The sequence below is a fragment of the Oreochromis aureus genome, linkage group 11 (genome assembly GCF_013358895.1).
Source record: "Oreochromis aureus strain Israel breed Guangdong linkage group 11, ZZ_aureus, whole genome shotgun sequence".
Lineage (NCBI taxonomy): Eukaryota > Metazoa > Chordata > Actinopteri > Cichliformes > Cichlidae > Oreochromis > Oreochromis aureus.
The window spans coordinates 14,769,512-14,785,968 of NC_052952.1; the positions used below are offsets into that span (position 1 = coordinate 14,769,512).

Consider the following 16,457-nt stretch of genomic DNA (forward strand, 5'->3'; position numbering starts at 1 on the left):
GTAGAAAACGTAACCACCAAACATCCCGACAAATGTGACTTCACTGCCTGTAAAAAATATGATGGTGTTAGCTGCTGCTAGCTAGCATTACCTTGCTAATGGATCCTCCTCCTGATGGCTGAAAAGTCTTTGATGACTTTACCTTTTCTCTGCGACCAAGACAGCAACCACGGAGTGTAGATCTCTACGTCCTTCCACACTGTTTCACCTTATTAAGTATGACACCAAGGCCACTATAATCACAGTTTTGCACTTAAGTCAATGAGTGTAAGTGTGCAAGAAATAATATTCGTAATATAATATACTGATATACAGCAAAAAATATAATCTGTGTGCCTTCTGGAGCATTTTGCTTGTTTTAGCTTGAACAAAGCTTTGCTACTTTATATGATGTGGTGGTAGTGCTCCCAACAAACATTTTAATGTTGAATAACCATCAGCTGGTTATTCAACCAGCTGACGTTTTTTTGTTGACGGTCAAATAAGTTCCCAAATGAAAGCTGAACTGACGTGGCAGATGTTACCGCGATGACGGCTCAAAGTACTTCTTCAACGTTGGCTGGACGTCATTTTTAAACTTTCTAGCAAGAGAATGTTTGTGTTCAAGAAATGTTTTCTACCATTTCTGGTATGTCTTTATTGATTAGAAAAAAATGAGGCAATGAGAAGGAAAAAATACCCTTGTGAAGACTCAAACTCAGGGTTTTGGGTTCATCACACAAGCAAAATGTTTGGGTTGATAATCGTGACAGCCTTAAGTTTACCATTCAACAGATTAGACAGTTGTTAGACATATATGTTCTATTCTATTTGGATACAGCATTAACATGGTCTGTCTATGGTTTTATTTTTGCAGTCGTACAGCGAGATGTTTGACCAGGGAGATGTCATCAAAGTTTCAACCATGGGTTCTTACAAGACTTACTGTCAGAAGCAGCAACCACACAACAATGTGATAAACCCAATAAATGGCTCATACTAAATTATCAAATGAAAGTCAAAGTTAGCAATTAGCTTGCATACCAGAGTATCAAGCATGCTACTGAAATGAATGAAAACCAAACCAAAGCAGAGGGAGAAATGAATGTTGCACGTAGTGGGCCTGCTGTCTAGATTATTTAGCTGTAAAAAGTTTGCGAAAATCTGACACTGCAGACTTGTCAGCTCAATTCTTCTTCTGCCAATAAATCAATTAGACTAGAGTTTAAAGTCAAACTCAAGACAGAATTGTGATATTTGGACAATCTGATTTGCACCCAGTAAGTTGCTTCAACTTGTAGAAATCAATCAATTAATCAGTAATCAATAAATCAATTAATAGACTCACTGCTGATGTTTTAGGGTCAGCATGGCATAATAAAGATACCAGGAAGTTAGAATTCAGCTCCAGTGGTGTGTGACAAAGGAGGAATCCCAAGGCTTGTAGAGAGCTTGTAGCTCAGGCTTGGTGTTGATATGTAGACTCTGTCATACGTCCAAGCGAGAGACTCGTGTTACGGGCCGCTTATAGCTGCTCTGGTGTGGCACAGAGGTAAGAGAGCTCCGATACGCTAGCTTGGGATGGGACAATGACTAGCGTATGATTACTCGTCAGCAGCATCACCTATATTTGACCGAGTCTGACTGAATAAGCAAGCCCTCTGGAATGGGTACTGTGTACCAGCTGTTTGCTGCCACGAGATTCTACTCTGACTGTATATTTATTCTGTTTTACTCTGTAACTTATTTCCTGCATTTTATTAGTCTGGGATAGTTGTGTCTTTACTTTTGGGCTATTTCATTTATACAGCAAGATGCATTTAGACACTGACAGTAAACTCCTAATTTTGCCCCTCTACACCACTGTATCTGATTTTGACTAAAGTTATCAACTTCTAATTGAAGTGTTGACTTTCAGCTTTGATTTAAGGAATCATAATATTGCATTTACAAGTTGTTAGTTACCGCCAAATCTAGACATAGTAATTCCAGTTTTTCAAGGTTCAAAGTTATTTGACAAATATAATTATTACCATGTAGGTAATCTAACATATCTTTAATACTTGGATGCAAGTCATTTGCAGTGATGGACTCTGAAGTCTGTTTTACAGCCACCATCAGTTACTGCTAGTTTGACTTTAGTTTTGTGTTAAGTAAATGCAACACATGCTCAGTTGGGCTCACAGCAGGTTACAGACTCTTTGTTTTGGCTATCACATAAATTTTAATTGCTCTTAACCTAACTAGATGTTGTGAAGAGCTTTTTCTTCATTGGAAAAAGAATTCTGGGATTTTACATTTTAGTTGTATCCTATTGTCTCTTGGGTTTTTTGATGTTGCTGAGTCTCATCAGTCCATTCCTTGTTTTTAAGGAGCGTACCAGAATGTTGACCTGGCCGCTCCTGGGACTGTTTGTTTTTTACACCTTACAGTGACCTTGTTCAATTGAATTGCCGCATCTTTGGACCTCATACTGAGAGCTCCCCTGAACAACAACACTTAGAACTCGCTCCAGAACTTCACTCTCCTTAATCTGCCCTGAACACGATTGCACACCTGGCAATGAAACAGGTCATTAGTCAACTGTAAGTCATAACAGATAATGCTATATTTTTGATAAAAGTCTTGGATTAAAGCTAAATGTCTTCACTGTACTGGTGTAGAGAGGCAAACTTATGAAAGTTGCATTACTCTTTATGACCTTGACTTTGTATGCAGTATATCCTTTACCCTGCTTAAACAGGTTATTCTTGCTTTGTGTTATCTGTTTTAGTGCACAGATTTGCATCAGCAACTCTTTTTTTGTCCCCCCAAAAAAGGTTTGAATGACTGTTAAAAGTGGTCTGTATAAGTGACCTTGTCTAGGCCATGTAGTGGTTCAGGATTGAGCGCATATTTCTCTAAATGCTTGACTGTAAGGGGAGATAAGTGAGAAAAAACATGATTTTTTGTAGTCTTATTTCCTTCATACTGGGAGACAGTGTCTTTACCTCTTGTATCATATTCTTCATCAATCTGTTATCAGCCCCTCTGTCAGTAAATGAGATTTGGTGGGATCTGTTAAACAAGGGTACACACTAATCTCTGCTGGTAAACACAAAAGGGTCTGACACAATTAGCCCTTTAATCCCTCAGTGGGTACAACGTGGGGCATGCCTGTGGCACTCTATCTAATGTTCAGATGGCACAGTTACTTGTGCACATTACCACACACCCACACACAGACTCGAAGTGGCGTGTGTGGACGTTACGTTTGGGCTCTAAAGGTCTAGTTGTGAGCAAAGGAAACACGTTTATCTCAAATGCAGAGCTGTATGTGGTAAAAGGATAGCTCTGCTCAATAATTCACAAGCGCTAATGAATGTTGCAGGGGATATGTGGGCCGAAACCAATTCTAATCGCCATATTATGAAGTCAGCCCAGTGTTTAGTTTCCAAGGAGACGCTCAATTGACATGTGTCATACAAAATGCATGTGAAGAGCCCGTGCTTTTTTAGGAGCCTCTGAGGACTTGTTAGGAGTTAAGCGGCCACTGTATAAGATCAGGTGTAATGTACCAGTAGGAGGCCATCTATAGGACACAAGGAGTAACACAATAGAGGCAGTAGCAATGACAAATGATTGCCTGGGCATAATACACCAGAGCAGTAATAACTGTGTGTATCTGGAAGATGATTATCTAACAGTATGGCTCCAAGGTGTGCTCGGTCTCACCTTACAACTGTCCTGATATAGAAACACAGGTGCAAATGATTCATTAAACGCAATGGAACCTGAGAAAGTGGAATTAAGTGATGTTCTTAAAGTTGCAAAGCAAATTTGATACCCACTCCCACCGTGTTTTAGGCGAAGCGCGGTATCAAAGGAGGAGCTCAGCTTTGAAGCTACTGAGGTCATGGTGTCTGCTTTTCCTTTCAAAATCTAACACACTGCACACGTCTGAGGTTATATCACTTAGTCAGCTGACAGCAGAAGCTTTTTGTGGAAGTGTGATTTGGAGAAAAGGACTCAAGCCATGAGTCACCCAACAAAGATAATTCCAGTGTGAAACGAGTCTCCCACACTGCCACAAGTGTGCACTGGACACTCTAACAGTGCAATACTTATTCCCTATGTTATGTATACTCTATGTCAAGATTGATCATTCAGACTTATATAATCCATAATAATAGTTTGTTTGTTGCATGAATAAGACATAGCAATCTGGAGTAAAAAAAAATGGCTGTGTGAGTAAAAAAAATCAATGATATACCGATGTTCAATTTTTTAATGGGTCACCAATCCATATCTCCTTTTTTTTATTAACCTCTGCCCTTCCCATTTGCTTGCAGAAAATTGCACCAGCAGTTTGAGTCATATAAGGACCAGGTTAAGAAGATGGGGGAGGAGGCAAAGCAGGGTCAGGACCAGAAGAGCGAAGCCCCAACCTGCGGGATCTGCCACAAAACCAAGTTTGCCGATGGCTGTGGCCACCTCTGTTCATATTGCCAAACGAAATTCTGTGCTCGGTGCGGAGGACGAGTGTCTCTGCGGTCAAATAAGGTAATGCCGTGGTTGGTAAGGACACACATTCACGCATGTGCTGATGCCCCACCCAGGCAATTTTGGGGTTTTGTGTTTTGTTTTTCATATGTTTGGATTTAAAATACAAGGTTATGAAAGTTTGCTGTAAAATCATAGTCATGGCCATTGAACCAGCAGTGTCTCTAATGGCAACTAATGTTTTTCAGATCGCGAGCGTGTACTCTAGTCAGATGTGCCTTGCATGCCTTCGTTTCTAATTCTTCTTTCTCTGATGTGTTCATTCACAGCTATAGACGTTTACATGTTAACATGCAGTTCTTCCATTTGACCACTCGAGGGAGCTGTCCCTCCTTTTTCTTATCTCATAGAGGAACCCGATGACTGCTTTTGTATAATGTGGCACCTTGATGCCCAGCTAACCACTGTACAAGACTATGCTAAAGCTTTTAGGCCTTTTAAATGTGTGTTTTTATTTGATGCCATTCAAAAATGTGCTGATCAAGTATGTGACAGTGCTACGAGGACCTACTAATGCCACTCACAATCTCTCTCTCTCTCTCCCCATCTTTCCTGCCCCCTCTCCCCTCTAATCTGTCTTCCCTCTTTATTTCTTTCTGCTGCATTCCTGCTCTCATGGAATTGCAACAGGAGGACAAAGTGGTTAGCAAATATTTTTTTGTGTTTCTTGGGACTGTCTGAACACAAGCATGGTTCATAAAATGCTGAGATATGCATAAATACACATACAGCAGCCAAGGCAGATGGGAAGTGAGCATGAGAGGTGCTGATTGGTTTCATCTGTGAGTCATATCAGTGTTGAAATAAACGTTAACTAATACGAATTACCGTACCGAGAGCCGTTCTGAAGAGGTACAATAGGACAATACAAAGAATGCAGAGTCTTGAAAGACAGAATAGAGCCAGTTAGTGCTCTGCTATACTGACAGCAGGCTTATTTTCAAATAATCAGCTAAATATGATCATTTTAAAGTTTCATATTTTTATTCTTGGATTTCAGTTTACATGATCCACAGTCCTTATTTTATTTTACACGAGGTTTGGTGTAGACCTCCAGTTCATCCTTTGTCTGAAAGAGCCATTTCTTAGCTCCTTTCCTTTAAGCCAACATTCTTCTGATTTGCTGATGCTGATGTTGATACCAGTACAAGTACTACTACTTTTAACCTATAACCCAGCTAACTTAGACGATAGAAACAAAGCTTCAATCCTATTATCTCGTAGTATCGATCTGATACCAATATTAGCATTGGTATTGATACTATCGATATTTGAATCAATCTGCCCACCTCTATCTTGCTTACACATTCAGTGTCATTAATTAAATTTTGGCCATGTTTAATGTGAGCATGTACCATTGTAACATTGGTAAATGGACTAGTTCTTGTATAGCACGTTTCTACTCAATTTGAGCATTAAAAGTGCTTTCTTTATGTCTCATTCACCCATTTCCACACACACTCAACTCACATTGCCTTTGGCATGCATGGGAGCAGGGAATCAAACTACCAGCCTTCACGATTAATTTCTGACCTGCTCTACCTCCTGAGCCACAGTCACTCCACCTTATATAAAGGAAAACATTTCAGAAAAAGCATAACGCGTCATGCGTTATTTCTAAAGCTCAGACTTTATATAGGTATAATATTTAATACAGGAGTGTCCTTTCAAGCTTAATATTGACATTTAAATTAGACCTGACCTGTATTTTGATATTTTGATTAAAATAATTTGAATTAAATAAAACGGGTAACTTTTCTAAGTTGGCAACTGTTTTTGAATTTATTTATTTTTTGCTCATAAAATACCATGCCTAGCCTCAATGTTCCCGCTTCATCGCCAGTATGTAATCTTCCACATGATGTAACATACAACACTATAGATTTACATTTGGCAATAATCTGTAAGTATGTAATGAACTAAAGATGTACAGCATCACCGGGCAGGTCAATGCACAACAGGAGGCCATATCAGTGTACGTGTACATATGTATAACATGCATTTCCCAGAGTTGTCTTAGCGCTCACCTTCCCGTGTTTAGCCGTTAAAGTGACAGACTGCAGGCTGTGGAGGACACTGCATACCAACAGGCTCAGCAGAAACACAGAGCGACATCTGTCCAGCTGCTCCCTGTAATGCCAAGACCCCATTTGTAAGGGCTTCCATTGTTCACTGCTAGATAATAGCTGAGAGATCGGTTACCATGTTGTACAGATGGTGTTGAGTAATAACAGTGGCAGCAGGCTGGCGATAGACAGTCGGGGCAATGGCAGCTAGACCATGTGATGTGCCTCTTATCCAGTGCCAGCTATTTACCTGGTGATGACCCGGTGTCCTGGTGTACAAGGTCACTTCTCCATACAGACCATGAGTATGGGAGTGTTACACCAAAAACAACTGAATCATTTTGTATTGAAAGGACATTCTAAAGTAATGTATGTCTATATACACTGAAATAAACACTTGATCCCAGTACAGGTGAAAATATATGTCTCCTCTGGCTGCTCTCAGTAACATCACTATCACAGTGCTTGGCAGTGCTGTCATACTTTTGAATAATTTTTCGCAGATATGCATGTGAAATGTGTTGCAACGCTCGTCTGCAGCAGGGGAGCAAAGTAAGCATTTATGGCAGGAAGCAGAAGTTCAGATGACAGGGTCAGTCAGAGGGTCAGCATAAAAATAAGAAACAGAGATGATGAGTGTGAAAAAGCAAAGAGGCATTTTTCAGTAGTTGATGTTGGTTTGTGCTCCTCCACAAAACAAACCAATACAAAAGACCACTCAGGGCATTAGTTGATCACTATTGTCATATTGAACTGATGGACAGAAGCTTTGATTACTCCCGCACGAACAAAGGGACACATTGCCTTGACGGTCTTGTGTCTAAGCTTGTGTGTCAGTGAAAGAGGTGGTGGCGGCGGGGGTGGTGAAATCTGCCCTTTTTCCATCCGTCTACTCTTTCCCTCTCTCGCAGATGGTGACAACAGTGGCGAGAGAGATCTTGTTCTGTGAAACGCCATTGAATATTTACAAGTGTCTATGCCGGGAACGGCAAGAAGAGATATGACACGCTAGAATATGATATAGCGTAGAGGGACCGAGAGTTAAAACAGCTGGTAAAGAAGTTTAGGCTCAGCAAGATGGAGGTTCTCTGCTCACTAACCCTGAAAAGCTCAATTGACTCTATGACTCTTGTAGTGTAGCCACATTAATCACTTTATCTTATCGCAACAAGCTGAATAATAGATGTAAAAACAGTGATAAGAGTGTGTGTTGATAACAATCACTGCTCAGCAATTGTGCCAGGTAGCTTAGCCTCTACTTCAAGCAAAAAAACTTCCGAGCAACTTTCTTTTTTTTCTTCTTCTTTTTTTTCTGTTCTCAAAATTGGAAATGCCTTTGATATAGATAAACTGTGTGTCAGTGTTGTGAAGTCTTCAGAGTCCCTGCTTGTAGCGGTAGAGCACCCCCACCAATTTCCTCTGATGTGGCTTCAAAAAGGGCCCGAGGAATCAACAGTCTCCGAGGAGGAACTCATTTGCGATTAAAGCAACTCTTGAAGATGTTACATGTGCTTCCTGGGCCCTCGACATTCCTGCTATAAAATAGAAGTGCAAGGACGACACTACTTTGTTGGATTCTATTTCCTTTTAAAAAATGTTTTTAATGAATCAAAGAAAAATTATGACTCTAAATGGCACCAGTGAAATTGCTTTCACCATTAGAACAATGCTCCTTGATTGTGTACTACTAATTGTTTTCTGATTTTCATAGAGATGCCCCTTTTTTCATATGTGCTGAACATGCACGTGATGTTACAGTAGTAATGCAGTTAGACATCCCTTTAATAATTGTGTTCCAACATCTTGAAATATGACATAACTGACGCACAGCAAATGCATTTTTTCAGCTCTATGCTGTGATATTGATGCCACCTATTTATGACTGAACCTGCAGAGCTTGATAACATGGCTAATTATACATTTACCTCAGCTATATATATCTGTGATAGAAAGCATGAAAAATGCACATCTCGTCATTTTTTTTTCTCCAAATGTAACTGTACAAGGACGTTTCTGTGTTATCTGCTGTGCTTTCCTTCATAGTAGACAAAATGCTGCTTGCACATGTTATGGGGGGGCGGGGGGCAGATTTCACATGAGGGTGGAAGCTTGGTATAGACTGACGACATCTCATCACCCAGATCAGTTCCTCAAGTGATATGATCGCTGTTTCGCTTGTTTTTTTGCTTTTTCCCCTCGCGTGGGTTCAACATTTTGCGACTCCTGGTCCAGCGGTAGTGTGACACGAGGGCAAATGCACGATGACGCGTTTGTTTTCCAGTCTCTTTGCTGAGGCTCGGGATGCATTTCCAGCACAGACTCTAGTGTTCCTGTGAACGCTAACTGCGGGAGGGGGGAACAGCGGCTGTCGCTGTTGTGCGTTGTCTGCCGGAGTGTGGGAGCAGAGCTGGGACGCGTCGCATATGTAATCAGCTCTTTTAGGTCCAGCAGAGCTCTAACTCTCTGTTCCAGATGAACTCACACAGCGTGATTTGACGCGTTACTGCTCACCTCACATGTTTGGGTTTTGGGGTTTTTTATGTTTTGTTTTTTCTCGGAGAGACGCTGCTGACATGCAGATCGGGACTGTTTGCACGGATGGATCCAGTATAACGGCACAAGCAGGAATTGAGGAATTGAGGCTTCTGTGCAGTCCGTTATCGCTTTGTTGGAAAGAAATAAGGGAATAAGGCTTCGTTGGTCGGTTTTCTTGGATCGGATGTGGCCGGTTGATCTCCCCGGTGTCATCTTCACGGTCTTTTCAGCAGCTGCTGTTCGGCAAGCAGGCAGGAAGCCCGGTGTCTGCACTCGGAGCTGTCCGCGGTGCTGAAGGTCGGAGCCGCTTCTTGGCTTTCAGGAGCAGAAGCCTCTGACGGTCGTCAGCACGTTACTGGAATGACTTGGAGAGACGGCTATCTTTGTCTCAGCGGCATCATGGGTAAGCTGAACGAGCTTCAGAGTGACAACATCGCGGGGTTTTTTTTGTTTGTTTTTTTGTTTTTTAAACCACTGGTCATTTTGTTTGCCACAAATGTGGCCGTTTCAGTTCAGCACTCTGGCCGAACACAGCATGTGTTGCAGCAATTTCTTTTCAGAAAATCCCAAATCAGATTCATTTTATCTTACCGACAGTACTGCATGTGTTTGTCTCCACTGAGCGCGCAGTGCCAGTCAAAAAACAAAAAAACATTTTTAACACGTTTATTTGGGTCACAGAGAGGCTGAAGGGGCTGTGGGTCTGACAGGCATCAGCCATTTTTGTGTGAACCCATACACTGGTTTTCCACAGCAGTCCCCTCCTCTTTCTTGTGTCTCTTGAACTTCAAACAAGGAGCATAAATATTCATCAAGTCTATTATTATTACTGCCGCGCAACACTAAAATTAGAAGCTCATTAAAATGTAATTCACCACGTGCAGCCAGTGTTAGGGCATGTGAATGTAGGCGCTCTCCTTGCGTTAGTATTGGTTGGAATACACCCTTATAAAACAATAATTATAATAATGATAACACCCTGTAAACCTTTCATTCTAGAGAAGTGCCTCAAAACTCCTCAAACTGAATATGCATCTTTAATAGGATGTAAGAAGGGAAATATTGGGTGATAACCTCTGCTTCTGTCTTGAAACATGCTATGTTACCCTCCTGCTGCATTCTGTTTCCTTTCATAAGGCCAAAATGTTCAGATCTCATCCACTCTGGACTGCAGCTGGGACCCTTTGTGATGCCGGTGTGCTTAAGCTGGACTCTGTCCAGGTCGGGATGTTCTGAGGAACACTTCACTCCCCAAACAATGAGTCTTTAATGAGCGGTTCAGTTCACCCCAGTTCAGGTGAAGCAGGGAAACAGGAATGCAATATGATACCTATGACAGTTCATTTACTGCCCCATCAATATTGCAGGTTGTTGCTGCTTTAGCTGTAGATGAGCTTATTTTTGTCTCTATTAGGCGGCTGATATGCAACAAATTTCACAGAAAACCTCCAAATGCAATCTTCAGTTGGAATCGTGGCACGGACACCCAGCAGGGTTTCTTTATAACTGTCAAACAAATGAATGTGGCACAGATGTCACCAGAAGGTCCTCATCTCAATTTGAAATCGCATCCTGTGACGATGTTACGGATGAATGAGTGTAAAATGAATGAATCTAAAAGTGTCATTGATTTCATTTAACACTGGAGCTGGCTTTCTGCTTTTCTTGTTTTTTGCCTGGAAGGATACTGCTGATTCACTCTGGAGTGTTAAATAATGTTGCAGTGCCGTTTAACGGCCACAAGAGAGAGCTCGGTGCTCTCTGCTTGCTGCAGATCCAGCAGCTTTGTGAGGGGATGACTCTTTCAAGAAAAAATTGAATGGAGCATGCACAACAGTGTTTAATATGTAATGGGCATTGCTGATGGATACATGTTATTGTCTTTACTTGTTGGCTTTTTCACAGCAAAAAAAAAAAAAAGGGGGGGGGGGGTCAAAGATAGCCTGTCCTTCAAAGTCAATTCCCCAAGAATACACCCACTTTTTTTGGAAGATGATATTTGCTGCTACCCTAAAAAACAAACCTTTGGTCTGATGAGAAAGTATTGGAAAGGAAATTATTTATCGATCCTGTGGCATGTGGTGTGTATTTCCCTTAATTCACTGCCTCAGTAAACAGCCTACAGCAGGTTGAATAGAGTATCTATCTTCCAGGTGTTTTGGACAGGGTGGTAGCGCTTGATTTTTTAAAAAAAAAATTTATTTTTCTATTTTTAACTGCAGGTTCAATGACTATGAAATGTGCAAACACAGAGAGAAATGGTCTTGCCCGAGGGCCACAGCCCCCAAACCCGCTGCCTGCGCTCAGCCGTGAAGAGTTGAGCCAAAGGGAAGCGCGTGTGTTCGGAGAGTCTGGAGCAGAATGGCTGCAGTGATAGTGAAAATACCTGGGGCTGTTACAGCTGCTTGACCAGTGTGTGTGTGTGTGTGTGTCATTGTGAATGCATTCATCTACTGTGGAGTCTTTTTGTCAATGTGCTCTGCAAATGAATGGAGGTTATAATAGTTTCCTGTCAGTGTGGGTTGAGCTCAATCTGTCTTTGGATTGCATCCCTGGATGGACTGTTAGCAGCCTTATGGGTTGAATTTGAGAAATTTTGTATCCTTAGCTCAGAAGTCTTTGAACTGCTAAACCAGATAGCACTCGCTAGCCTCTCAAGCCCCTCTATAACCTCTGTAAAACATTTAGGCAACCACAGAAAATGCACTGTCATCAGTGTCACTACATGATTTCATTTAATTTCATTCAGTGTTTTTTAGCTATTGTAGATTCAGCCTGTGGAGGGTTTTTCCCTCCTCCTGTCCAATAGACTTTATAACCCTCAATTTTTATTCTGACTTAGATCCAAAGTGCAAATCAAATCCAAGTATTGATGTCTGAAGCTCAGTGTGTGCAACATTTTCTGGACCCATGCAGTTTTTTTTTTTGGCCTGTGTTTTTGGAATACTAATAGGCTATCAGGTATTTCGCTGATGAGATAAAAGAGCTTGACATGTGCAGTCCAAGGGCTGAGAATATGGTTAATTATTATTGGCAGACTGGGGAGGTGCACAGTAACTGACTCCCTGTTAATTGCAGTTTGGAGGAGTAAATATGTAGGTCATTGGCTACAGCAGTGGAAAGGGCAGATTTCAGGTAATTAACCGGGTAAAACATTTTCCCCATGATCCTGCATGCTCTAATGTAGTTAGTTACTTTATTAGTGTAGATACCCACACATTTCTCCATGAGTAAGCTTCATCCACTCGTCCACACACAGAAAATCATTTGGCTGAGAAAAACAAAACTCTGAAAGAATCATACAAATTACACCTAGATGATCATTAATAGCCATTTTGTATTTGTCTTTGTCGGTGATGATTGATATGTGGGATTTACCTATTCTTTGGTGGAATAGCTGCAGCCTTTGGGGCCTCCTGGTGTTTAGTAATGTGTGCGCACATGTGTTTTGTCAGCAGACATACTGAAGGTGCTGACATACGCTGCTCTGCCTTGATTGCTGCAGAGCGCTGTTACCTGAAGCAAAAAACCAAAAAAAACAAACAAACAAAAACAGACTCCTTTGTGTGACTGGAGACTTCCACTTTGAGATAACTTCCCATGATTTAGTTACAATTCAATTCAGTTCAATGTGGGGTTGATTAGGAGTAAGGTGACAGCTGGGTCTTCTGCAGTGACCCCTGGTTTGCTGCAGAGCTCTCACAGTGGCACTGGATAAATAAAGGAAGTCGTGGTCTGATTGGCTCCTGTCCTCTGGGACACATAAAGCACAGTGTGTAGCCTCCCTGATTCCATTGTGTGTGACCAGAGTTATAAGTCATCTGTAACACTGATAGGAGGTCATAAATACCTCATGTGTCACTAGAACATAGAGCAGTACATGCTGTGTAGATGTGTAGATGCTGAGCTTCCTTTGACATATGAAATATAATGCAGATCCTTCATTATTGTGACATTAACCTGTGTTTAAAAAAAGGCTGATGTTCTCTTTTTTTGTGAGGTGTTTCTTGTGTGTTTCAGTCGTGTTGCATCCCAGTGTGGCTGTATTGGACGCCCAGTTGATGACAGCATTTGTAATTTTTAATTTTGAGTAATAATTACCTTTCCCAAGGAGCTCATGTTATTGCTACTGTCTCTCTGCACGCCATTCTGTTTGTAAACACAATAAGGACATTTTCTTTAAAGTGATAAATAATTTTATCATATGTATGTGCAATGGAAGAAGGAACTGACCTAAAAGACAGGATCATGGTGAAGCTTGAAACATGGTCAAGATTACGTGAAGTATCCTCTGAAGGTCTACTGGATGATGTGAATGCATTACTATGGACATAATCATGGCAGCACAGGAACAAGCTCTAAGCACAAGATCCATAGAGGCTGGGGTCTATCACACCAGGCAAGACCCCAGGTGCAGGCTGTGTAAAGATGCCCCTGAGACAATCCAGCACATAACAGCAGGGTGCAAGATGCTAGCAAGCAGGGCATACATGGAAAGCCATAACCAAGTGGCCGGCATAGTATACAGAAACATCTATGCCGACAAGGCCTGGAAGTCCCGAGGTCAAAATGGGAGACGTCCCCTAGGGTGGAGGAGAATGACCAAGCTAAGATCCTGTGGGACTTCCAGATACAGACGGACAAAATGGTGATGGCTAACCAACCGGACATAGTAGTGGTGGACAGGCAGAGGAAGACAGCCGTAGTGATCGATGTAGTGATACCAAATGACAGCAACATCTGGAAGAAGGAACATGAGAAGCTGGAGAAGTACCAAGGGCTCAGAGAAGAACTCGAGAAGATGTGGAGGGTGAAGGTAACAGTGGTCCCAGTGGTAATCAGAGGGCACGGTGCAGTGACCCCCAAGCTAGGTGAGTGGCTCCAGCAGATCCCAGGAACAACATCCGAGATCTCTGTCCAGAAGAGCGCAGTCCTAGGAACAGCTAAGATACTGCGAGGGACCCTCAAGCTCCCAGGCCTCTGGTAGAGGACCCGAGCTTGAAGGATAAAGACCGTCCGGATGGTCGAGAGGGGAATTTCATATATTGCTTAGGAAAAGTCACAGGAGGTCTTTTAGGAGGCTTTTTCCTTACTGTTCGACTGCACCCAGGGTCTTGTGATGTAACAGTGTGACAATTTATAAAACTGAATGATTGACTGTGTAACTTGATGGCATCTTTTGTTTTCTCTGTCCCACCCAGAAAAATTTTCTTGGTCTGTGTGTTAGTGCAAAGGTTGCATAGGATGTTTTGGGTTGTTACCAACTATAATCATTTGTTAGGTCTCTGCCACGGAGGTGGAGAGACCCAACTCTGCGTCTCTCTGTATTTCGTTTCGAACCGGCGGCTGAGATAAGCAGTTGTGGTTTGGATCTGTGGTACAGATCGAGCCTTTGAACCTGTTCTGACAGTTGCCATACAAGCAGGCGCGGTTTAAACGAGTTCAGTTAATCTAGAAATAACATTTCTGCAATTCAGCACCCGCTTATACTAATAAAGGTAATGCACTGACTCAGCACTGGGACTGTAAAGGCACGACGTGTGGTGTGGGTCGGGGGTGGGGTGCTGCAGTGGCTCTTTGCCACCCCCAGCTGGCTGTCTGGCTTGCCAGTCATTTGGTAAGGTCTTACTCTTCTCAAATTTTACTCAACGAGAAAGGTGTGGTCACCCGAGTGATACTACTGTCCATTGGCAATCCAGCTATACCAATAAATAAACATTATTTTATTTACTCGGGATGACACAACCAGTGTTGGGTAAGTTACTTTAAATTAGTAACTTAGTTACATTACTAGTTACGTCTCTAAAAAAGTAACTCAGTTACTTCAAGTTACTCGTTACTTTCAAAGTAACTAGTTACTAGGAAAGTAACTTTGCTTTTACTCAGAATTCTCTTGTTAAGGTGTTGCTTCTGTAACTGGATACCCAGCCAGACTGCCAGTCTTCTAGCTTGCTTACTTGCCACAAGTGCACTGTGCCACCTACCAATAGAAAGGGAAAAATAATGTGCACATTTCCACGAGAGAAATCACGCCTGGACCATCGTTGACCGCCGCCATGATTCTAGCCTGCTTTTTACATCCAACACAAAAACTGCAGTCGTGGTGCTTTTGATTGTACTCAGAACTTGGAAATTCTGCCTTCTGAATAGGAAGATGTAGGTAACACCAGACTGCAGATGAGCTGCATACAGAGCTGGACTGGGACAAAACAATCGTCCCGGGCATCTTGACTAGAGACCGGCCCACCATTATAGGAAAAATCATAAAGCCTTTGAATGAAAATAAACACTGTTGTAACAGTGATGTACACTGTTCTGATGGTATATATGTATCAATCTATCAATCGTTTGTTGTAAGACTCAGATAATTATTTTTTAAAAGCGAGACATTTTAAATGAGAATAATAAAGAAAAGTATTTCCTTGTGCCCCCTTTCCCTGTTAATGCCCTACCTGGCCCCTGGCAACACTTTGCTAGACCCGCCCCTGCACAGTTACCAGCTGTCAGCTACGTAGAAAAGGATCCTGCTGTTATTTGTCTCTCAGAAACAGTTCATAACTTCCCTTCAACTCATTCATGTCACCTAAAAGGTAAACCTGTTTCTCCATCATCTGTTCAGCTCTGATGATTCAGTAAGGACATCTCCTGGTTTCATCTTCATGTTTCCTCTCACCAGATATACAAACCGATATCATGACCAGCAGCTTTACAGCTGTGGCTCCAAAAACATCAGCTGATACTAGAAATTAATATTAAATAAATTCTAACAACAGCTGATCAAGCTTAAACGTGCTGCTGTTGTTTAGCGCGACATCCGCTGGTTTCCTCTTTCTGGCGCAAAGTGGGCGATAAATAAACAAGAGAGAAAAGCCGATCAGCTGATCATTGATCAGTTTCGTGATTGAAGTAGAAACGGGAGAGGAGAGAATGAGAGAAGAAGAGGCAGCTGTGCAGCTTCAGCTTTGTGTCTTTTTCATTGTAGCTGAAGTCCGGGACAAACTGTGTTCCTTTTCACCTCAGTACGAAACGCGTAATATTTTCTCTGAATACCAGGCGATTCTGTTTTTTAGGGGACGGTTGGCAACTCTAATAATTAACCGTATGAACAAAATAAAGTTCAACATCAGTAACATAGCACCCACACAGCTGTATAGAAACTCCGTCATGCTAGCTAGCACGCAGTACGAAAATGTCAGCATACCGAAAATAAACTCCACCTAAACTTGGTTTATATCTGACCCAGATAGACTGCAGGTCATAACTTCTTACCTGAAGTTCAGTTCACCTGACACGCGGACCGGCGGCCGCTTCGGGTCTCTCCTCTTGCCTCCCTTT

The 16,457-nt window shown here is 42.0% G+C and overlaps 1 protein-coding gene across 1 annotated transcript in view; it reads left to right on the forward strand.

Moving 5' to 3' along the window:
• rims2a (regulating synaptic membrane exocytosis 2a) overlaps positions 1-16,457 on the forward strand; it is a 139,122-nt gene that overhangs the window by 23,795 nt on the left and 98,870 nt on the right. The window contains exons 5-6 of the mRNA XM_039619950.1: positions 4,311-4,521; positions 5,152-5,163. Coding sequence (XP_039475884.1) covers positions 4,311-4,521; positions 5,152-5,163 — 223 coding nt within the window. The remainder of the gene's footprint in view (positions 1-4,310; positions 4,522-5,151; positions 5,164-16,457) is intronic.